Raw genomic sequence first — 25,140 nt, 5'->3', positions numbered from 1 at the left:
GGCATCGAGCTTGGACTTCTACAAGCCTGGGCTCAAGCCTGAGCTCCATCACTTCTAAGAAAAGAATTTGCTGCTCTTAGCCTCGGGTTTCTCACAAGTAAAAGGCAGTAACGAAAAGCCTCCTCACTGGACTCTCATGGAGATTAGATAAGCGTGTGGAAAGCATCTAGCACTGTTCTTGGCACATAAAAAGACTCAGCAGACTCTGCTATTATTAATACCAAAGTGGTATGAATGCACAAACTGCAGTAGCCAAAAGAATGGGGCCATGCACGTGGGCACACAGAAGTGGATTAGGAAGAGGGCTGAGGTGTTCTTTTCAATGCCTGTTTCCTGGGTGCCCCTGCTCTAATACGTACCCTTTCACCTGATGTTAAAGGGTGAAAACCGCATTTGCTTAAAATCCATCTGCTTTTTATAACTTCCAGAGACCGGAATCTGCATGGGCAGCCGTTCTTCGCTTCTCCTAATTAATTCCTAAACAAAGACTGCTCCAGCAGCAACACGGTTTATGAAGCCAGTTGACCTCCTGGTGCAGAAATGATAACACAGATGTTGTTGCTGCTTCACAACCTCATTTGTCACTTTGCACCACTTGGGCAGGCCAGCCATGTCTTCACCTTCCAAGGAGCAGGAGGTGGTCCCCAGGGTGGCTCCGAGACCCCAGCTGTCACCTCCCGTGGCTGCTCGCCTTCCTCCATACAGGGGCCTCCCACTAGCAACCTGGGGTGGGACAGGCCAGAAAAGCATCATCTTTGTCTTCGCTTTATCTAAGAGATTCCCAAGGTGAGGACTCCCTAATCTGCATGGGGTTTGGGAGACTACAGGTAATCATAATCACAGTCACCATGAACTGAGCATCTTTTACGTGCCAGGCACTATTCTGGTATTCTACCTGGGTTATCTCATTTCATTCAACACAGTCTTTTAAGGTATGAGTTGCTCTTCTTGATTTAAGGTCCAGGAAACAGGATATTGGAGACAAGAAGGAAGGTTTGCACAACTTCAGAGCTGCCCGTTACAGAGCACTTCCTACAGACAAGGCACCGAGCACTGCACTGTGCTCCCTCGTTGACGCCTCCCTCCACCACTGTGAGGATCTCTGTCAGGTTAGACGACTTTGTCTAGGTCACACAGGTAGTAACTGGGTAAAGAGAAACCTAACAATGTGTGGGTCTCTCCTCTGAGTGAGCTGTTCTTCCAGTTTCACTGGCCTCAACGTGCCAACAGGGAGAGCATGGGCTTGAGACTAAGAGTCCAGGTCTCTGGCTGCGTGTGACCTTGGGCGATCTCAGTTTCCTCATCTATCAAATGGGCACAGTCTTACACATCTCATCTGTGAATAATCACTAACAGGCAGTTTTGTAAATTTTAATGAAGTAGCGTGTGAGGAAGACCATGCAAGCATATAAAAGGCACTCTCAAATAATTGTTGCAATAACTAGGTGGAAGCTGTTACCATCAGCGCCTCTCCCTGCAACCTGGGAATCTGCACCCAGTGTTACAATGTTGCAAAAAGTTAACAACTGTAACACATGACAGGATCCAATCATCTACCTCCCAATCCATTCATCTAACAGTTTACTGAGCTGCTAGTATATGCCAGACACTCTAAAAACCTCTTTCCCTTCTTCTCTCCCCTTTCCATCCTGTCCCCTTTCTGCTTTGTGATCATTTCCTCCCCTCTTTCTTTTTCCCCTGTGTCCCAGGAATAAGAGCCGAGGAAAAGGAAAATATGTATTCCAGCCATTGTCATTCAGCCATTGTCGGCCAGGGAGGCACTAATCACAATTCTCTTCTGTATTAGTTTGCTCAAGCTGCCATAACAGCATTCCACAGACAGGGTGGATTGAACAACAGAAGTATATTGTCCTATAGCTCTGAGGCTGGAAATCAGAGATAAGGTGCTGACAGGGCTGGTTTCTGGTCAGGGTTCCTTGTAGACGGCCACCTTCTCACTGTGTCCTCACATGGTCTTTCCACTATGTTCCTGCATCCTCTCCTTATAAGGACACCAGTCCTATTAAATTAGGGCCTCACTCTTATGACTTCATTTAACCTTAATTAGCCTCTTAAAGGCCCTATCTCCAAATACAGTCACATTGGAGGTTAGGACTTCAGCATATGATTTTTTGGGGGGCGGAGGACACGATTCAGTTCATAACACCTGCCACTCAATCTCAAAAATGAAGGGCAGGCAGAGTATCCAGCCCAAATTTTACCGTGGACCTTAAATTACCTGCTACAGGACTTCAGGCAACCATCCACCAACGGCCCCACCTACCCAGTTCTGTCAGGGATCCAGAGACTTCTTGTTCTGGTGCTGACCAACTGTGTGACCCTAAGCAAGCCCCTTCTCTGAGGCTTGGCCTGACCTGCTATAAAAGGGTGTTAAAATGGACACCTACTTAATAGATTGTCAAGCTGTCATGAGATGTTAAATGACAACATGTTCTATTAACATGAATGGGTCAACAGTGTTAGAGCTTTAAGAACAGCTACAAAGTACTGAGAAACTTCTAGGTATCATATACCAAGCTTGCACTTACCATGGATGCTTCCATATCTGGCCATGTTTTTATTAGAGGAGGTACTATTGTTACGCCTATTTTCCATCTGAGGAAATCAAGGTTCAGAGAGGGCAAGTAGCTAGCCCAAGATCACAGAGTTAGCAAAAGGTTGTCAGATCCGGGTCCAGCTCATTAGCCTCCCCTCTCAGCCATGCTTCTGTAATCATTGTAATGGCTCAGACCTGCCCTGCATGAGTTTCCTTTACCTGAGATCATCTGCAATGAGGGGAAGGGGGTCTCGTCTCCCCCCCCGCCACATCTCCTCCCGGGGGCTCTATGAACCATCTCAACAAAGCCCCTAGCACAGACACCAACATATTTCACTCCCTATAAAGGGAGGCCAAGACAGGGTAGGCCTCTAGACACTTCATTAGGGGAACAACAGGACACATAAGGACTATACTAAAACAGGAGCTGAAGAGAGTGTCCATGGGGAAAGCACAGAGCCACTCTTGCTGGTGCCCCTGCAGAATTTGAGAGAAGGGAGGGAGGGCTGGGGACATAGAGGGTCAAGGGCAGGAGAGGGTGAGATGGGGATGCTGTTTAAGAGCTTTACAGCCAGTGAGGCAAATGCAGGGTCTAGACCCCAGCTTGGCCTCTCCCTAGCTGTGTGACCTTGAACAAACCCACTTAACTTGATGTACTTCAACATTTCAATCTGTAAGATGGTGATACCAGTGCCTGCATGGCAGGGTTTCGTGAGAACCAAATAATAATTCAAAAAATCAGTGGGCTGAGGCTGTGGGTTTCCCACTGCTGGTCTCAAGGAGCTGCAGGTGAGTGATTCTCCACCTTTGCTATCAGCAAGCATTAGGGGCAGAGCCTGCCATAGTGGAGATTCCCCAGAACCCCACAGCAGGTGTTCAGCTCTGGCAGACCTGGGGCAGGGCCCAGGAAATTGCCTTTTAAACAAACACCTGAGGTAATTCTTATGTACAGAAAAGAGATCTGGCTCCACCTCTAGTGAAATACCAGAAGTAAACAGTAGAACTTAATAATATTAGGCAATTTTTTTAAAATCCTAATGCATAGAATGGTAATGCAAGGGCTTTAGAATCAAGACACTTGGTTTCCAATCTTATGTTGCTTATATTGGATGAAATGCTTATCATCTATGGATTTCAACCTCTTCCCAGGTAATAAAGACAAACTACCTTACAGAATTATTTTAAGAATTAAGTAAAATAATGCACATAAAGCTCCCAGCACAACCCCTGGCATACAGTAAGTGCTCAGTATTATTCCTCTACAAATGCATTTTCACCTTGAGCTTGAAAGGAACTTGCAATAACCCCACAACTGTGGAAACCCAGGGGTGGGAACAGAGGCACAAAAATTTCTTTCTACCTTAATTCCAACCTCACGTTTGTTTAATCAAGCAATTTACAGGGGGCAAAAATAATTTGTGGTTTTAAATGCTTTGATACAAGCAGGCACTGCAATCATGATAAATCATCTCCGACATATGCCCAGCTCCTCCAAGTGACAGATGACAAACAAAAGCAGGACAAGGTCCTCCATCACAGGCAGAATCATTGAGTTAATGGAAGAATTATTGCCTCTGAAATCCACTCCAGTCCTATTGAGGGGAATGTACCAATTTATCAAAGCCAAATGAACATTAATTGCAGCAGTCTGGTAAGTTTTCCAGCCGCTATGACCTTCATTGAATTTTAATCCAAAACAGATAAGATTTCCTTCCACACAAGAGGAAACAACACAATTAGCTCAAAATGACAGCTAGATTACAAAGCAGGCACACACAAACAATGCATACACATTCACACTCACGCACACCCCCCCCGCCCCCAGTGAAAATATTGATCCTGCATGACTTAAAATTCAGCACCAAGGAGGTGGGCAGAGAAAAGGTAAATACAGACAATCACACATCTGCATAAACCCCCCTCTCTTCATTCAGGAGAGAAATTTTGGAGGCAGAAGTCAAGATGGAGAAGGTGGCAGGCAGTAATGGAGACAGAATTTCCGTTAACTGCTGTAATTAATGTTATGTCTCATCGGGGAGAGATTAGGAAAAAAACAGAGAGGGAAGGAAGAAAAAACAAGTATGATTTTGCTATTAAAGACACCCTTGAGCTGGGGAACATTAGCCGCAGAAGTTTGAATTGGGTGATTGTTTGACTGTATTGGTAGATTTGCAGACAGCATGATTACCACAATGAAGTGAAATATCGTTGTGCTGAACCTGTATGTTTACGGCTCCCACAGCACAGAGTGAGGGGCCATCTACTGAGTGCAGATCACAGCTGGGGGAGGTTTAGAAAGTGTGGTGCAGTGGGACACACACACACACACACACACACACACACACACACACAGTCATGAGATCTAGATGGGAAGGCCAGCTCTGTCATTGACCTGCCACATGACATTGACCACGTCACTCTTTGAGACCTACAGGCTTAGTTTCTGTATTTGTTTTCACTCTAAAATGAAGGAGTTGGACTAGAGGAGTTTTAAAGTAGCTGTTTTTGTTTTTTGGGGGGAACCTCAGAAACGTCTGCTCTCATCACTTCTAAAGAAGATACGCTACCTCCTTCCACAGTCCAAGGGCAGACCTGCATTAACAACACACAGAGTCAAGTATTAACTAGATGATTATGAAGATGGGCCCCTAAAAGGTCTTTACCCATCCTTGCCCCTGTAAGAGAAGAAATACTATAGAGGAGAGAGATCACTTGGAATCAGAAACTTAACTTTAATTCTGGGCTCAGGCACTGGCTGTGTGATCTTAGAAAAGAGTAGTTTTAACTGTCAAGGCCTTGGTTTTATCATTGGTGAAAGAGGAACAATGACAGTAGCAATATTAATGAAATTGATGATACAACATTTGTGTAGAGCTTACATGTGTGACCTCATTTTAATTCCAGGAGGTAGAAACTATTATTATCACATTTTACAGTGGAGGAAACTGAGGCATGAGGGAGTAACTTAACCATGTCACGCTGAGAGGTCAGCCATGAGTCCAGGACCTAACCCAAACAGTCCTGCTCCAAAAGCAATACTCTTTCTGTTTTTAACTCTTTTATATTGAAATAATTATAGACTCACCAGAAGTTGCAACGTTAGTACAGAGAGTTCTTGCATAGTCTTCACTCAGTTCCCCCTAAAGGTAACATTTCTCATAACAAAATACAGTTGGTCCTCCTTATCTGCAGGTTCTGTATCCATGGGTTCAACCGATCCTCTGTTAGTTGAATCCACATATGCAGAACCCATGGATACGGAGGACCAACTGCACTACATCATTTTATCTAAAGAACTTGAGCATCCATGAATTTTTGTCTCTGTGGGGGTCCTATAACCAATCTCCCATGGATACTGAGGGACAACCGTAGAATAATCAAAACCTGGACGTTAACAATACAATCCCATCAGCTAAGCTACAGACCTATTTGGATTTCACTAGGTTTTCCACCAATGTTTTTTTTTGGGGGGGGGGGAGGTGGGGGCCGGGTCTAACCCAGGATCCTACGTGGCATTTAATTTTCGAGTCTCCCTTGTCTTCTCTTATTTGTGACAATTTCTCAGTCTTCCCTGTCTTTCATGATCTTAATACCTTTGAAGAATGCTGGTCAGCTATTCTGTAGCATGTCCCTCACTTTGAGTTTATCTCTAATGTTTTCTCATGATTAGAATCAAGTTACACCGTTTTTTTGGCAAGAAAACCAGAGAAACGGCATTGTGCTCTTCTCAGTGCATCCTATCAGGAGATTCAGGTTGTCCATATGTTTTATTCCTGGTGAAGCTAACTTGGATCGCTTGGTTAAGGTGATGTAGTGGGTTGAACGGTGGACCCCCAAAAAGATATATCCATATCCCAGTGCCCAGAACCTGTGAATATGACCATATTTTGCAGATGTAAGTAAGCTAGGGATCTTGCAAGGGGGAGATCATCTTGAACTACCCAGGTGGATCCTCGATCCACAGACACATGTCCTTACGAGAGACATAGAAGAAAGGACACAGAGGAGAAGGTGAGATGCAGATGAAAGCAGAAATTGGAGTCAAGTAGCCACAAGCCAAGGAAGCATGGAGCCACCATAAACTGGAAGAGGCAAGGAATGGATTATCCCCTAGAGCCCCGGAGAGCATGCAGCCCTGCTGACACCTTGATTTTGGACTTCTGGTCTCCAAAACTGTAAAAGCATCAACATCAATTTCTGTTGTTTGAAGCCCCTCAGTGTTTGGTAATTTGTTATAGCAGCCCTAGGAAGTTAATGCAAGTGGTATCTGCCAGATTGTTCCACTGTAAAGTCACCATTTTCTTTTTGTAATTAATACATATCTGATGGGGTGGGTGGTGGTGTAATTCCTTGAGACTGCAAATATCCTGCTGCTTCTTGAAGTTTCACCCATTAATTTTAGTATACATGGGTGGATCTTGTTGGTAGTAATTATTACAGTGGTGACGGTCTAATGGTGACTTTCTAGTTCCCTCTTTCCTCTACATTAATTGGAATTCCACTGTAAGAAAGAGCTATCTCTTCTATCCATTTCTTAGTCAATTATTCATATCAGTATTTTCGAGTCAATATTCTTAATAACTCCTGCCCAACTTAGCTCTAAGGATGTTTTCCAAGGCCAAGCCCAACAGTGAATTAGAAAGGAATTTTTAGGAGGCTAAAGGAAAAGAAAGGGATCTTCTCTGAGCACTGTTCTAAGACACTTCATGTGTCTTTTATCATTTATTTCTCCCCTGAGCCCCATGAATGAGAGATTCACAGCCTCACTGGAAATTCAGGAGAAAGTAAGAATCAGAGAAGTTCAGGAATACATCTAAGGTCAAACAGCAATATGGGAAAGAGTACGATTTGAATGCACACTTGTCTGTCTCCAAACACACATTACTTCCACCAAACCAAGCTGCCTCCTGAAGATGGGGAGAGGGGACAAAGAGGAGTTAAGTGAAGCAGGAAGTGGAAGCCCACTAATGAACCCAAAGGAAGCCCACCTCGATCTTTACTGCGGATAGACTCAGAACATGTGGGAAGGGGAGTAAACAGTGGGAACATGGCACCCCACCTGTACACACACCCCATTCATTCATTCCCTGTTGCTAGAACACCATACGAAAGCCCTGGGTTCTTGAAGGAAAATGAAATGTGGACAAGAGGCTGGAGGAAAGCAGGTGGGGCGTGGCCATGGAGAGGACATTCTCCCTGACTTTCCTGCCAACCCATCTGGCCCCTCCCTGTGTTGCCTCTCTGCAGTCTCTGGATTCCGCCCCCCCCCCAACCTCCAGGACTCAGCACTGCAGCCTCACCCACCTCAACCTCCGCGGCCTCTTCTCAGATCCGCTGGTCCCAAAGCCCCACCTCAGACCCTCCCTGTCTCTGCTGGATGTTGCCCTATCTTCCGGACTTCAGCCTCCTCCTCGCTCCTAGCACCCCACCCTTCACCCCGTCAGTCCACCCTCCAAGGCTCTTTCTGGGGATCCCAATCTATCTGGTCTCTCTCAACTCTGCTGTTTCTCTTTCCCTGTTTACTTGTCTCTGTGTGGTTTCCTCCATGTCTTTTATTCTCTGTTTGCTCTTTCCCCGCCTCTGCTTCTATTGCTAAATCCTTTTCTGTCTGTTCCTGCCAATTTCCCTTTATTTTTCTACATCTCTCTCATTGTCCTTGGCTCCCTTTTTCTGTTTCCTTTTATTTCTCTCTACCGCTGGTAGTTTCTACACATCTAGTGTACAACAGTTGCTCAATAAATACTGGTGGATGTCTGTTTTTCCTATCTCTTTGCCCGCCCCCCATTATGCAGATTTTTTTTTTCTTAAATACATTCCCATCTTGCATTTCTTTTTGACCAGAAGGCTCAAAGGAACTGCCTCCAGGCCCCCTTCCTGAGATGCATATCCAGGATGCCTTTGTCAGCCTTCTCCAGCTGGGCTTGATTGCTGGCCCAGACGAATGGAGTAGGGATGGAGAAGGTCCATTTTCTGGCCTCATTTTCCTCCATCTGTAAAATGAGGCGTGGTCTCATCTAATTGCTATCTGCAATTGTTCACATGCCCATTCTCCATATAGGACCGTACACCCCTACCACTGGCTTGGCCACACGATATGCTCTGGCCCACAGAATGTGAGAGAACCCATGTCTAAGCATTTGGTTTAAGAGCCATCCTAGATTTCTGCCTGCTGTCTTGCTCGTTGCCATGAAAACCAAACGTCTCAGACTGGGGCTCCCCTTCAGCCACAGTCCCAGCACGAGAAGACAAGCAGATCTGGGCCACCGTGACTGCAGCTGCTGACACGTAACGTGCATGAGAAATAAAGCATTGTTTGGTCAGTCACTGAGGTTCAGAGTGATCTGCTCACAGAAAAAGCAAGCAAAAGCTGACATCTCAAGAATTGGATTCTGCAAGGTCTAAGGTGTTTTCAGCTCCAACGTTCCCACCGAACTGTATAGTTCTACTTCTTTGGGGGGAAACCTAGCCAAATGCTTTCATGTGCATTATCTCAGTTCAATGTTATGATTCTAATTTTATTTCCATTTGGCAGATGACCAATCGAGAAGCTCAGAGAGGTGAAGATTTGTCCAAATCTCTGCAGCTGGTACGAGGTACAGTTTTAACTGGAAACCAGGCCTCCTGACACCACCTCAGGCTCATTCCATCAATACTTCCCTAAGCTGCATCCCTAAATGTTGTGGGAGATAAGCCATATTTCCTTTAGGAGAGAAGCTATGGCTTATTCTCCTAATCTTCCCATTAGCCTAGCTAGAGACCCTGTGGGCTTTTAGTTAATCCTTGTTGTTGAGGCAAGCCATGGCCAAGCTTCAAGGTACATATGATTTACATTTTTTAAAACTAAAAAAATGTATTTGTGATTTTAAAAATTTCACTTTCTGGGGGAAAAAAAAAGTAAATGGGATTCACGAGGTATGGCACACATATAAAAATGTACTTGGGATATTTGTACTTCCAAACTTCATCATGTCTTGGCAACAGTTATAAGCTTGAGGATCTCAACTTACAGATGGGGATACTAAGGCTAAGAAGGGAATGTGACCTGCTCAAGGTCATAGAGCACATGAGGGGCAGGGCAGGGAGAGCTGAGTCCCAGGCCAGAGTTTTTTGTGCTATGTGTATCACATGATTTTCCTACCACTGGATTTTTGCTGTCATCTTTTAAAAAATATTCCTCTTAGTCATGATGTTTCCCCTTCTACTCTGCCTTCACTCTGAAAGGCTTTGGGTTCTCCCACCTTGGTTGCCCTGGGCATCCTTCATTAATATCACTTATAAATAACACAGCAATAGCACTTATTGTTATTTCTTGAATTGTGTCCCCACCAAAAAGATATGTTGGACTCCAAATCCCCAGTACCTCAGAATGTGACCTTACATGGAGACTGGATCTTTACACATAGAGGTAATCAAGTTATGATGGTGTCATTACGGTGGGCCTCAATCCAGTGTAACCAGTGTCCTATAAAAAGGAGAAAATTTGGACACAGAGATAGACACCCACACAGGGAGAATGCCAGGAAGAACAGAGTTATCTTGCCACAAGCCCAGGTGCTATAAGAAGCTAGGGGAGAGGTCTGGAACAGATCCACATCTTGGCCTGCCCACAGCTTGATCTCAGATTTCTAGTCTACAGGACGGTGAGGCAGTAAATTTCTGTTGTTTAAGTCACTCAGTTTATGGTACATTGTGATGGCAGCCCTAGGAAACATACACTTGTAAATAGCAGAGTCTTAACACTTATGACGACCTGACTCTGTGTCAGGCTCTAGCATATGTGCTTTATGTGTATCATCTTAGGTGATCCTCACAACAGCATCCTTTGGCAGGTATTTCCATCCTCACTCCATTGTAGATGAGGAAATGGAAGCAGCAGAGGGAAGGAACATGCCCAAGTCACATGGCCGGTAAGTCAGTTACGGACCTTGGGATACCAGGTCCACAGTTCTTGCATAGTAGTTACATTCTCTATGCCTACATGTTCTCAAAAGTAGAACAGGAGTAATAATGACATCTATTGATTTAGCATTATCGGAAGGATTAAATGAGTTAACAATCTGTCAATGACTATAACACTAACTAAGCATTATAACAGTGCTTATTAGCATTATTATTTTAAGACTCTTCGCTGTCTTGATTATTTTCTCATACATTTTCTACTCAGTTATTGTTTATCTTAACATATGATCCCCAAAAGTAAACACAATATTTCAAGTCTCACCTAGAACCTTCTAAAACTAGTTGCTCAGAAAACTGGTTTTTCATGAATACAACTTAAAATGTAGGACCCCTTTTAAAGATCAAATCCCACAGAGTTGGCTTGTTCTGAGCCTGTGGTTGATTTTTTAGAGCCTTTTATTTTTTTCTTTTTTTCTACCAGATAGGATTTTCATTGCTGGGTTTAGTGGGCAAGTAAAGCATTGCATGATTGAGTGATTAAATCAATAAACTAAGGAATGCATGATATGCTGTGAATGAATAAATGCAATGACTGGGGAAATGATCTAAAGCCATTTTTCACAGAAAGCTTTAAAATGTACTATCGCCATATCACACAGATCCTTTAAACAAAGCTACTGATTGAGAATGGTAATAATAATTTCTCAGATTTACGGGGCAGTTTATAATCCTCAAAGTGTTTTTCTATATATTATGCCATAGAATCATAGATCTTCAAGTTTGAAGGAACTACAATAGTCATCTAATTTAACTATTATTCCTCACAAAATCCTGACAAATACGGCTTCTAGCCTTTGCTTGCATACCCCCAAAGACAAGGACCTCACTACCCTCTGACTCAGTCCCCTCCATTTCTGGAGAGCTCAAACACTTTGGAAGCTTGGTCCTTTGTAAGCCCTCCTCACTGGAGCCCACCAGTACAAATCTGTGGCATTTTCTGTGGGATGGTCCCTTTGAAAGAAACATGTCCTCAAAGGTCTTCTCTTCTCACACATCAAATCAAACATTTCTTTTCATCCCTTTGCTCAAAACATTGTGGCAACAATATTCATCACTGTTGTCACTACAGCTAACATTTTAATGACAGCTACCACTTTGTGAGCACTTACTGAATTTCAGGCACTGCACCATGCAGAATCACGCCCAAGAGCGAAGATTCTTATTAATTTGTGCAGACTGGAGTTGTAATCCCAGCTTTGGTACTCACTGGTGATGTGAACTTCAGCAGGTTATAAAATCTCACTAACTCCCAGGTTCCTCATCTGTAAATGAGGGACAGGAGCAGTACCTATCTTATAGAGGAACCAGAACAATTAAGTGGAATGCTGCATGTACCACACCTAGATTGTGCCTGGCATACAGAAAGTCCTCAGTGAGGGTAGCCATTGTTTTTATTATGCGTGTGTGACCTCATTCAGTACTTAGAAAATAATCTGAGAATTAGGAAATATTATTGCTATTTTACGGATGATGAGGTTGATTTGGCCAAGGTCATAAAGCCAGCAACAGAGATACTGTTTAACATTGGAGTTGACTCCCAAGTCATAACCCCTCTTAACACACCCATAGATTCCACATGAGGTGGGAGTCTTTGTATTAATTTGTCCATAACATCTTAAAATTTAAGTCAGCAACTAATTCAGGGAGAAGAAAAATGATGGTCTGCTTTACAGATTAAGGGCAGAGGATCTGGAGTCTGCCTCTATAGAACTAAATATTGGTTTTACCATTTAACCTTGACCAACTCACACCAATAGCTATTGATATTATTAACATCTCAAGTTCCACATCTATGAAATAAACATAACAATAGTATCCACCTTAAGATCCGTTGTAAGGCTTAAATTTAATAATGCATGTAAAACAAAATTTGGAACACTAGCTGGAATGTAGTGAATACTCAGAAGATGTCAGGTATTGTGAATATTTCTCTAGATCAGATAGCAAGATAGCAGCAAAAAGAAGACTCAGTCCAATGTCTCCTTACTCCTACATTAGAGTCCTTTAAAATTGCTGCACCGGTAGTAGTAATAGCCACGTTTATTGTATACCCACAATGTGCCAGACTAGATATTAGGTACGATTTATATATTTCTTCCACTCTTCTCAATAACTCTGTGAGACTGGTAAGATCAGTTGTTTCATAGATAAACTGAGACTCAAAGAGGTGATGGAACTCCCAAGAGTAAAACCATCAGGAAGCAGGAAGCAAGAAAGACCATGCCTTCCGAACCTCTGCTCTGTTCTCTGCATCCACTGTGCCCCCCGCATGGCTGAGGCAGGCATGGGACTGCTCAGAGTAGCTGAAGTTGGGGCTGCAGACTAGATGAATGACCCTCTACTTTCTTCCTCTGCCCAGGGTTTCAGCGAGTGCACCTCTTTGTTGCCTGACTCTTGGGATATTAATAGTCAGACGATGCAACCTTCTGGGATAAAGTAGATGCTCAACTCAGGGCTTAACAAGCCCAAAAGGGCATGCTGGTTCCACTCCAGTAGGCATGGATTGTAGCAGATTCCAGTGACTGAGCTGGAACTGGCTGCCCTGCATGGGTGGGCAGGAGATTTATGCTGAGGAAAGCGGATGGAAAACACTGACTCTGACCTCCAGGTTTCGTTGAGATCTGACTGGATGATTTGGTCTTCTCACAAACCATCTCAGATCTTCACTGAAGATGGTAACGACGCAAAGTTTGACAGAGGGAGAGTCCTGGTGTCCTCAGCAGCCCCGTGACATGAGTTTGGAATCTTGGAAAAGCCTGGGCCCAGAAGTGCTTTCTTGTTAGCCACGCAGCCTTCGGCAAGTCAGTTAAACTCACTGAATCTCAGGTTTTTCATCTGTGAAATGGGAAGGCAGGTCCCAGCCACCATGAATGCCATTTTAAATGTTTGGGATTTAAAAATCTAAAAGATTCAAGATTTGTTTTAAAAATTAAAAAGATTGGTAAGGTGGGAGTGGGGAGAACCCAACGCTCTTTCTGTTCTTGCTGAATTATCTGTGGCCAGAATGGCAAGGACAGAGTCTGAGGCACGGAGAGGTCTGTCCTCCAGGCCAAGCCCCGCTGTCTGGCTGGGGGTCCTGGACAAGTCCTAGTCTGTATTTGGACCTCAGTTTATCCATCTATGAAATGAATGGGTATAATACATCAGCACGTCTCCATAAGAAAAGTGTGCCTAATAATAAAAGCTAATGCCCTTGTATGCCAAGCTCCTCCGATACAAGTGCTCTGATGCACAGTAAGTATTAGTATAATCCTCATTTTTATAGATGACAAAACATGGCATAGAGGGGTTAAATACTTTGCCCAACATCACCCAGAGCGCTAAGTGGCAGAGTGAAACTTTACACCCAGGGACTTGGGCTCAGGTGTCTATGCTTATAACCATGTCATCCTACCTCTGTGTAGAGGGCAGGGTTCTCTGAGGCACGTCCCACCTCTGAGAGGCTGGGCTGCCATCAACGGATGCAAAGGGGACCAATGCCTCCTGGACAGAACTGTCTGCTGAGGGTAAGGGGAGGACAGGAAAGATGAAGATCTGGGAGCAATGAAGGGGGAAAGAATGGGCGGGACCACAAGGTGGTAGCCTTGGGCCGCTCCAGCTTGCGGGCAGGGAGGGTCTAGAGACTGGCAACCTCCACGCGACCTACTCCACCAGCCACACCCTGAATTACAGGGAACTGGAGCGACATCTGGGTCTTAGTGAGTTCTTCTTTCCAAGCTAAACTCACTGAGCAGAAAAAAGTGAGAAACGCCTTTAGTCTTTGGGGAGGGGTCTGATTTAAGTAACACTAACACTGGGCGTGGAAGCTGAGAAAGCCCAGGCAGGACTCACTGATCATTGAGATAATACTGTCTAGGCCACTGGGTTATGGGAAGGACGGAGGTGAGTAAACGCCATGCCGAACAAAAAATGCTTAATAAATATTACTTCAAACCGAGTCTCACTCAGACATTAACAGAAGAGCCGTCACGCCCATCAGCCCCAGGCCCCTTGAGGAACTCAGCAAGTACCCTGAGAGGGTGCTTACAAACCTGCAACCCAAACTTAGCATGCAGGCACCCACTTGGCTTGGCACGTGGCTGCATCACTCGCTAAATATAAAAGTGGGAAAAGTCTATCACACTCATTCCGTGAATAACACAAAGGCCTTGATTTGTTCCCCCACGTGACGAGCATACGTTAGGTCCAGATTTAACGTGGCTGTCTGGCTGGGGTATGTGTGTGCTTTTCCAAAAAGAGAAAACTTCCAAGCACTTACTCAGCCCTAATGAGAATGTCTAATGCACAGTGCAGGTTGAAGAGGAACCGGGAGAACAGAGCCCAGAAGGCAAGATCTGCTCCATTGCAGGCTCTTGGTAAGTACTGCTGACTATTGAATGGAAGGAAAAAATGAAGGGCTGGGCTATAGCCCTATTTTGCTGAGTGGCCTTAGGTCAATCACTCTACCTCTCTGAGCCCTACCTTCCTCACACATAGGTTGGGAATAACTTTTCCTACCCTCTTGCATCTGGCAGAGCTGTGCTAAAGGTAAGAAGGCGAAAATAACGTAAGCACGGCTTCAGGAGTGAAAAGCACTAGAGTGATGTCAGCTGTAGCTATTATCTGATCTCTTCTTGAGCCAATTAGACCCTGTACATTCTGCACATTGCATTTTTTTCTATATACTGTGCAAAGCCATTAATTACAGCTTTTCTAATACATCATTAATGTGAATCTACATACACTTTAGACTACCATTCAGGCGATTTCTGTCCTAGCATCCTTTTCTGAGGAGGCAGCAGCCTGAGTGTTCCAGATCCTGGGGCCAACAGACAATAGATCTCTCTGTGTCCATAACTTCATCTCTAACATGGAAGTGACATGCCTGACTTCTTGGTGAAAATGCAATGAAATCATGTCCATGAATGTGCCTGCTGCAGTGCTTCACACATGGTGGATAGTCAAAAAATTCTTGCATTGAGAGAGAGAGTGTAGAGGACATAGTTCAGTTTTTGTAGCCAGATACACATGCGTTCAAATACCCAAGAGCAGCTCCGTCTCTTTCTAGCTATGTGACCTTGGGTAAGTTTCTTTACCCCTCTGACTCAGTATTCACAGCTATAAAGTGAGGGTAATGGAGGGGGCTTTGGTGTGTGACAGCCCCGGCTCTGCCCAGTCCAGCTCCAGGGACCACCATGCACGGTCTACACTGCAGGGGGTGTTGTGAGAGTTAAAGCACCTGGCACATCAAGGGCACTTGGGAAAGGGCAGCCCCATTCCAATTTTGTTTGTTCAGTCATTCTTGGAACGGCCGGTTGTGGAGCGCTGAACCTCAGCCCTCGGCAAAGCAGGTCAAGCACATGACAGATGTTAAACAGCTATTCCCAGAGATGTCGGCCAAAAGGCCAAGGAGTTGGAGACCCTTTATTTTCTCCTCTGAAGCACAATTAGTTTGTCACAGCTGACAGATGATGGACGAGTATGCATCAGTCCAAGTGACACCACGGGATCCATCCGACCTTCTGTTTATCATTCTAACCTCTCGCACTTGGCCAGCTCCTTCCCTCCACCTGCTGGCAATCCCCTGCCTCCTGCCGCGGTCTCTCCACTCGCCCTTCCCTTTAGCCACCCCCCAAAGCCCCAAGTGCGTTCCCACTCACTCACCATCACAGAAATGTGGAGGACGTGCATCTGCTCCTCTACAATCTCTGAGGGCTCCTGGAGGGTGGGGGCAGTGGCCCGGGCCAGCTGCCCGGAGCTGCTCATGGAGACGTGGAAGTACAGGGTGCCGTTCTCCAGCCACTGCTGTCTCCAGTGCACCAGCGAGATGTCCGCTGCCGTGCCTGACATCTCTGCAAGACAAGACCCAAGGTGCTGGGTGAGCGGCAGGCCTGGCCTCGGCGCTCCGCGGAGGAGAGGGGCCACATGTGATCAGGAGCTCTGAAGGCACCTACCTGTACCGGGATGCCTCTCCCCACATGGCATCTCTGAGCCAGAGATCATCACTTCCATTTACAGATGAGTCGACTGTAGCCAAGGTTATCCCCAAGCAACAGAGTGGCAGAGGCAGGATTCGAACCCAGGTCTGCCTGGTGCCCTTTTGGTACCAGCATGCATGATAAGGTAATACATAGTTCTACTCCAACAGTGGAGGCGAACTAAGCAAGAGGTGAATGTGCTTACGTTCTTCTGAGGCCACAGAACTATAAGAAGGTGAAGGAAGGACACCTCTGAAGAGTGGGAGCTCAGAGTGTGAACTCTTCAGAAGCTGAGCTGGAAATGCTCGTGGCAGAAATGCAGAACCTCAGAGCCAGGAAGGCCCAAAAGAACATCTGGCCCAGCTGAGGTACCTCAGGATCACCCTTTAAGGGAAAGGAGCTTGGTTAAGTGGGTTGTTCTGAGCCATTTCTCCTGCTTCAGTCAGAGCCACTCCATTTTTTCCCTCATATTGTATATACTGTACTCTCAAGCAGGGAAGTACTGGCACAAAGGTTTCCATGGCTTAAAAATACTTGAAAACCCTCTTTCTTACTTCAGTGTTCTCATATAACCAATGGGAAGTTAGGACTTCCTAGTCAATTGTAAAGTCACCTGACTTGAACTTCCTAACTCTTGCCTCTATGCTGTTTTTCCCTCTGAAAATACTTTAAAAATAATAAGTATCACTTTAATAGTACTTCCAGTCAATGTAATTGTACCAATATAGCTTCTTATTAAGAAGGGTGAGAGCATACAGTACCAAAAGTGTCCTTGCAGTGGGATCATACAATCTTTTCCTAGTGCTATCTGCTAAAGGGATGTGTCCCTGAAAACAGTTTGAAGGACAAGGCCTATCAGTGTGTCCTGTGAATACAGGGGAAGGGTGATGGGGTTGGTGAATTATCAGATCTTTCCTCAAGTGAGAGTTACTGTAGGAAACAGAGGCAATCAATCCATCAATAGACAAGTGGCCTTAATAGTGTCTGACGCTTGGACCTCTGGACGAAGCTATAGAAGTGACCTAGAGACAGTATTTCTACAGTCCCCAAAGACCTCATGTACATGCACACAGACATGAGCTTGAGGAGGATTGATGAGGAAGACGAGTTAGAACTTCTTCTCTAGTCAGCTCACCCCATGCCCACGGCAGCCCCCATCACACCTGGTGACACTGAATAAAAGAGTCACCTTGAGATGAGATGATGATATTTGCTCACCAAATTCTACTGAGTTATTCTTATATGGTCCATTCCCAGTAGACTCTAACTCCTTCAATTTCACAATCAAAAGTCCTTCGGGGAAGAGCACCTGGCACTGAATAAGTGCTATAAAAAGTTAGCTATTAATATTTATTATCATTATTATTATTAATAGGGACAGGATCTAATTCACCCTTCAGACGCTCTTGAGACATTCTTGATTGCCTGCTTTCTCTCCCACTCTTTATCCAGTCCATCAGGAAATCCTTCAAAAGGCATCCGAAATGCAACCATTCTCAGCTCCTCTACTGCAAGCCACCTGGGCCAAGACACCCTCCTCTCTTGCCTGGCTTACTGCAAGGGCTCCTTAACTCGACTCTTTTCTTCCACCCTTGCCTCTTCTGTCTATGTTCCACCAGAAGCCAGAAGAATCCTGCCACAGCATAAGTCAGCTCACGTCACCACTCTGCTCTAAACCAACAGCCTCCCACCTCATCCCAAGGCAAAGACAAAAGTGGCTGGAATATAGTAAGTTATTAGTCCAAGTGAAAACCTGCTTGGGCTTCCCTTGCTGCGATAAGAGTGGAGCAGGGCTGGAGATCATCTCAGGAGTACATCGGCTCCTAGAACTTAGGCCCCAAAGGGCCCCCAGAGCACCCTGCGTGGCCCCGGGGAGGAGACTGGCTGGGAGCCTAGTCTATGAAGCACGTCTCTCCCCAGCACCTTCTCTCCCCGACCTCCCAGCCTCAGCATCGGAGGACGTGGAAGCAGCTTCTCTGGCAGCCGGCCAGCTGGGCCAAGGCAACGTGAAGACATTATGGTGAATGGCCTTGCTCAGTGCCTTGCTCATTTTTCTCTCTGTGCATCAAAGCCAGAACCAGATGTCCAGGGAACCCAGCGCTGGGATTTGCCTCTGGAATTTGTTGTCTCTCATTAAGCAGCTCAAGAAGGAGGGTCTGTGTGCTGTCAGCTGGGCAGGCACTTACTGTGTTAAGAGTCCCTGCAATGGCACCGGCAGAGAGCCCCAAGGCAGGCCACATCTGGTTGACACAGCCTGGGACAGGAGCAGGCAGAGGAAGCGGAGGAATCCTTCCTGAAATCTTCACCCCTTACTTCTGGAGCTCTCCCCACCCGTGCCTGAAACCCCACCATTAAAGGAGCTTGCCATCCCCGTGTTCAGATTAGAAAACAGAGGGCCACGCAGGGTTAGTCACTTGCTTAAGGTCACTGGTGAGCTGGTACCCAGCTGGACCCAGTGGATTTCCAGTCTATATAATTTCTACTATGCCAGTTGCTCTTATAACATCTCCTTTTCCTTGACTAAATTAGCCCATGAACCAATTGAGCTCTTTGTTTGCTACGGCAACGAGTGCACAGTCAGCAGACAGTAAACGTTAAATGATAATAACAGTGTGTGAAACAGTAAATATTGAATCACAGAGAACAGCTCTTGCCTTACTCTATTACAAAGAGGGAAAAAAAAAACCCCAAAACTATTGTTGGGAGGGGAGAAGGGGCATGAAACCTCAGAGGGAAAATTGCCTCAGCGGAAGCAGAAGGTCTTGGTCATTTGTTCTCTCCTTCATTCATTTATTCATGTGTTTCTCTGTTTAGACACTCAACACACCTTACTGAGGACTTACTCAATAGCAGGTGGCTTAGTAGCTTGGAATCCGGAGTGAAATGAGACATAGCTTTGCCTTTGGGAAGCTCACAGTCCTTTAATAGCAGAAATTCTACCCCTGCCCCATGTCACTGTGCACAAAGGTGCACGCTTTCCATTTAATGTGACCCAGGACCCCCCCCGCATCATCCGCTCATCGCATGCCCCAGCTCTACAGGAATTACAACTACTCCCCACACAGGCCAGGCTTCCTCTTGTCTCAGCACATACAGACTTTCTGTCCAGTGTCTCTGGAACTCTCCACCCAAAGCTTGCAAGCTGGCTTCTTCTCAGCCTTTGTCTCTCAGTCCAACTGACACCTACTCAGAGAGGCCATGCCACTCTTACGTAAAGTACTCCTCTCCAAAACTATAATTCGAAAAGATCCATGCACCCCTATGTTCACAGCAGCACTCTTTACAATAGCCAAGTCATGGAAGAAATCTAAATGCCCATTGATAGATGAATGGATAAAGAAGATGTGGTACATATCCACAAAGGAATATTACTCAGCCATTAAAAGAAGGAAATAATGCCATTTGCAGCAACATGGATGGACATAGCGATTATCATACTAAGTGAAGTAAGCCAAAGACAAATATCATACAGCATTGGTTATATATGGAATCTAAAATTTAAAAAAGATACAAATTAACTTACTTACAAAACAGAAATAGATCCATAGATATAGAAAACAAACTCTGGTTACCAAAGGGGAAGAGGGGGAGGGATAAATTAGGAGTTTAGGATTAACATATACACACTACTATATATAAAATAGATACACAACAAGGACTTACTGTATAGCACAGGGAAATATACTCAATGGTTTGTAATAACCTATAAGGGAAAAGAATCTGAAAAATATATAATAAAACTGAATCACTGTGCTGTAGACGTGAAACTAACATGACATTGTAAATCAACTATACTTCAATAAAGAAAAAGATTAAAAATAATAAAGTACTTCTCTCCATACACCTGCACTCTCTATTGTACCGCCTTTACAAACACTTTCTATGGAACTTATCACTATTAGAATTTTACTTCATGTATTTTCTTGAACATGCATTTAATACCTGTCTCTCCAGGATGGCAGGGACCCCGTGTGTCTTATTCCTGCCACATTTCAAGTACTTCGGCACATATAAGTGATCAATTAAAAAAAAAAATACTGAATTGCTGAATGATGAATACACACACACATATACACTCATACACACATGTGTTTATACATATCCATAATAATAAGATGAAAGCAGTGTTGAGTTTCATTAGGGAAATAAAGAAAAAGTAAAGGTCCATTGGGAACTTGAGGGTGGGACAGGACTTTCCTAGCTTTGAGACCAAGAACCACTCCCAAAACGTGGTAACATGAGTGTTGCAGAGGATGGGCATCTTGTTAGCCCTCGGAGGAGAGAAGGAGGCAGAGAGATGGGCTGGGTGGCTGGGTATCTCAGGGCAGTGAAGCCACATGCACAAGAAGGAGGGCAGTAGAATGTCAGGGTGGGAATATGGTTCAGACATAGAGTTAAGAGCTTTGGATGTCTGGCAACAGAGTATACATTTTTCAGCATGCAGTAGGGAATCAGCGGGTAGACTTGCTCCGAGAGCCGGTCCTGGGTTCATTAAAAACAGGTCAAAGAAACAGTAGCATAACCAAGGCTAGGTTCTTGAAATTCCCTGATGATTGATTTTCCAATTGCATTTTCCCTCTCCTCTTCCGCTAGCCCCTGCATATAAACATTTCATTGAAGTCTTCAAGTCATATTACGATCAAACTTAAAGCAAAAGGGAGACTAAACGCATTTGGTTGGTAACAAAGATGATTCCCATAAAGGCAGATTATGCTGACATGATGAATATAAAATGAAACAGCAGATATTAAAGTGGGAGAATTGGTGCACCATGCCTTCCGGCGGTAGACTGACTCCAATGCCTGCCCCCCTCCCACCCCGAAGAGCTTAGTTTTATATTGGAATCGTAAAGAAACCCAGGGATTGCCTCTTCACCTTTCACTGCTCTCCCCACATGGGCTGCAACTCGTGAAATATTCAATAGGCTCAAATCCCCTCCACTGCCCGCTAAAGCCAAGCAAGAGGATCAGCCTTCATCAGTGATTCTGGGAAGACCTCGACCCTGCCTCAGCAGCCACGGATGCCTTTCAGCCTCCTGGAAAAGAAATAAAAAATCCCAAAGGCCTGTTGTGGTTTTAATTGGCTTGTTCTCCCTAATCTATGGCACTCATTGTATTTTTATTTAATTCCTGAAGGTCATTATGAAAATAAGCAGCTCTTCTGATCACCAGCCATCTTGGTAACGTCTCCCAAGTGGCTAACTAACCCGTCTTCAGATTCCACAGCACCAACTGACCCTCCTGCAGATTATGCACGTAAGGCCAGAGAGCGCTTCTGATGAGTTTGCAAATGGTCTTTGCCTCGCCAGGAGGGGGAAAGCAGATGTTCTGTGAGATGAACTCACTGCCTAGGTAGAAGGAGCTGGGAAAGGTAGTGACACTGACTTCACGCACCCCTGACATTAGCTGTTCCAGCCTCCATGGGCGGTCACCTCTACGCAGTAAGTCCTGAGGAGTGGGCTTGGGAAACAGATCTCAAATACACACCCTTCCTTATCATCTCTACAATATCAATCTCTACATTGTTATCTCTAAGTGGTTGCCTTACTGGGAACCTTTATCATCTCTCTTGTGGACTGCTTCAAATGGCTCTGTGCCAGTCAGTGTCTCATCAGAAAAGAGAAGACACACTCAGTAAGGTGACTGAGAAGTGTTTAATAATGGGACCATTTACAAAGGCTTTGGAAGTGTCTTAGGGGTCTCAGAGACGCAGAAGCAATAGAACATATATAGCTATATAGAAAGAGACTTATGATGAGGGGCTCGCTCACATGATTATGGAGGCTATGAAGTCCCACAGTCTGACATCTTCAAGCTGCAGGCCCAGGAGAGCCAGTGCTGTGGTTCCAGTCCAAACCCAAAGGACTGAGAACCAGGGGAGCCAATGGTGTTAAGTCCCAGTCTGAGCCAAAGGCCTGAGAACCAAGAGGGCTAATGTCAGGGGGCAGGAACAGATGGATGTCCTGGCTCAGGCAGAGAGCAAATCTCCCCTTCCTCCACCTTTCGGTTCTATTCAGGCCCTAGAGGGACTGAATGATGCCCACCTACACTGACAGAGGCCTTTATCCTTTACTTAGTCCACGCATTCAAATGCTAATCTCTTCCAGAAACACCCTCACAGACGAGCTCAGAAGTAATGTTTTGCCAGTTCTCTGGAAATCCCTTAGCCCAGTCAAGTTGACATATGAAATTAATCATCACAGGCAGGGTTAAGGCCAAGCAATGATGAAGCACCTCAAAGCTGGCAACAGCAAGGAGCTGTCACCACCCTAGGCCTGAAGGGGCAAAGGGAGGGAGGCTTCTATCACCCTGAAAGAGCCATAGCTGTAGGAAAGGGCTGCTAGTCAGCTGCTGTGGCTTTCAGGTAGTATTGAATTCAGGGGTGAGGCGGCTGGAAGAAGGACCTCAGTCCTTGTCTTCTTTGAAGAAGGAATTTAGCAAAGAGATCAAGATTGTGAAACAGAGAAAGCATTTATTAGAAGCAGTGGGCATGTGGAAGAGCACACAGGTGAACTCAGAGTGAGTTGCCCCCAATAGGGGCAACTAAGGTCGCTTACGGGGGAGGCAGTCTTCCAGGTGGTCTCTGGCCAATCATCTTGCTTGTGCCCATATTTGGCCTGACTCAGGGTCCTTCCTGGTGGGTGTGCACATCTCCCAGCCAAGATGGATTCCAACGCGAAGGTTTCTGGGAGGTTGGCAGGACATATTAAGGGCTGGTGTCTCCTCGCTCCTTGGGCTCCTCCCTAGACTGAGGACCCTCTCCGCACATGTGTCGGGCTGCGAAATCCCCTTGGCCACAGGAATGAGGAAATCGTGGTCTCTTTGCACCCACCCACTCAGGGCCCAATGCACCTGCTAGTATCTTATCTCAAAGTGTCAGCAGGAGACTGGCTGCAGCTGCTCAGCCTGGGGCCCACCTATCTCCTACCTCAGTATAATCCGGCAGAATAACCTAACTCTGACAAGGCATGACCAAGCATGGAGGTGATGGGGTAATAAATGCTTCAACCTCACCCTCCTTGTACCTGCTAATCTCTTACAGGTGCCTAACATGGGCAAACCCCAACCAAACACCCAAGGGTGCTCCAGTGAAGCAAATCATATGGGTCAGCCTTCCAAGGCACAGAGCAGGGGGGAAAAGCATGGAGAGTGGATCTCAAGGGGCAAATGGAGACTACCGAGTAGCCCCAACCGTTATCCTTGCCCCCAGTTTTCCTTCCTTCCAGCCATCCTTCAAAGGGCTACCATGATTACATGTCTAACTTATAAATATGCTCATGTCACTCCTTTGCTGAAAACCTTTCAATGGCTCTTGATTCCCCTTAGGATAAAACTTAATTTCACCAACCTAGCACCTGCATTTCTCTTCTGCCTTACCTTATTTCACTCCTTTCTTTGCACTTATATGTTAAATCTGATCAAAATACTTATGTAATCTTCCACACACACTATCCTGTTTCTTACTTCAACATCTCTGAAGACATTTTCTCAGAGCTTTCCTTTCCTGGTGGGAAAGGTATAACCTTTCCTACCAAACCCCACCCCTCGCTCTGGAAGACTTCCTTGACCCACGTATGACCCCCTCTTTATGCTTCCATTAAGAGGAAATACTGCCTGCTGCACAACATTATAGACTGGAGACCAACTGCTGGATTTTGAACCCCAGTTCCCCTGTGTTCAAGTTGTATGTCTTTGGACAAGCTTTTTGGCTTCTTCATGCTTCAGTTTCCCCATCTATCAAATGAGAATAATATTAACAGCACCTGCTTAGTAGGGTTGTTGTGAGAATTAAATGAGATAATACAAACAAATTAGCTTTTAACATTAATCTTGATCCTCAGTGAGCATTCCACAGTTCCATTTGTTACATATTACTTCATATACAGAGGTGATAGCATCTTATTGTAACATGGTATTTATCTATGTTAAAATGGTCTGTTTACATAGCTGACCTCTGTCACTGGGCTCTAGTGCAGGGATACATCAGAGCCATCCGTGTGCCCTCATGCCTGACACAGTAGCCGAATACAGAGAAGAAGGTTCCATAAATCTTTAGTGAGTTGAACTGAGCTGTCCTCATATCTGAATTCAGATGGGCATCCCCAGAAGACAGAGAAAGGAGATGGCAACTCAGGACGCTAATGACGGCTTGATGCCCATATAACTACTCTACAGAAATTTATTCAACAACTGGCTCAAGTTTAAGCACCCTGAAGAACGCAAATGAAGAGAAAGACAGAACTTTAACTTTCAAGGAGGTTGCATTCTCATGGAGCAGAAGAGGAAGTTTATATAGAAAATACACGGTCCCTATGATTCTGTTTAGAGATAAGTATATGCATATACAGCTGGGAAGAAAAACACTGGAACATCAAGAATGGGGGGATCAGAGATGATTTTAATCATGTTATGATTCATTTTTCTCTACATTTTCTACACTGAATATATATTACCTCTGTAGCAGATGCAAATATGTGCTCACCTTAAAATTCACTTAGTCAACCAACCTTTTCTGAGATCTGGCATAAAGAAACTATCCTCAGGAGCTCAGTCCAAGGAACAGAAAAAAATCATGCTATAAGTAGCTATAAATCAAAACAGGAAGCTTAGAGCAGAGGAGAGAACATCTGGCTGAATATAGAAAGTATTCAGAGAGGAGTCTTGAAGG

General features: G+C 45.0%; 1 protein-coding gene across 4 annotated transcripts in view; it reads right to left on the bottom strand.

Moving 5' to 3' along the window:
• Window positions 1-25,140, bottom strand: part of ASTN2 (astrotactin 2) — an 899,407-nt gene that overhangs the window by 739,926 nt on the left and 134,341 nt on the right. For all 4 annotated transcript variants that reach the window (XM_068552572.1, XM_068552571.1, XM_068552573.1 and 1 more), the window contains exon 2: window positions 16,160-16,347. In XM_068552572.1, coding sequence (XP_068408673.1) covers window positions 16,160-16,347 — 188 coding nt within the window. The remainder of the gene's footprint in view (window positions 1-16,159; window positions 16,348-25,140) is intronic.

The sequence above is a fragment of the Eschrichtius robustus genome, chromosome 10, assembly GCF_028021215.1.
Source record: "Eschrichtius robustus isolate mEscRob2 chromosome 10, mEscRob2.pri, whole genome shotgun sequence".
Lineage (NCBI taxonomy): Eukaryota > Metazoa > Chordata > Mammalia > Artiodactyla > Eschrichtiidae > Eschrichtius > Eschrichtius robustus.
The sequence above is the reverse complement of the archived record's forward strand: the minus strand, read 5'-3'. Positions and strand labels throughout refer to the sequence as shown.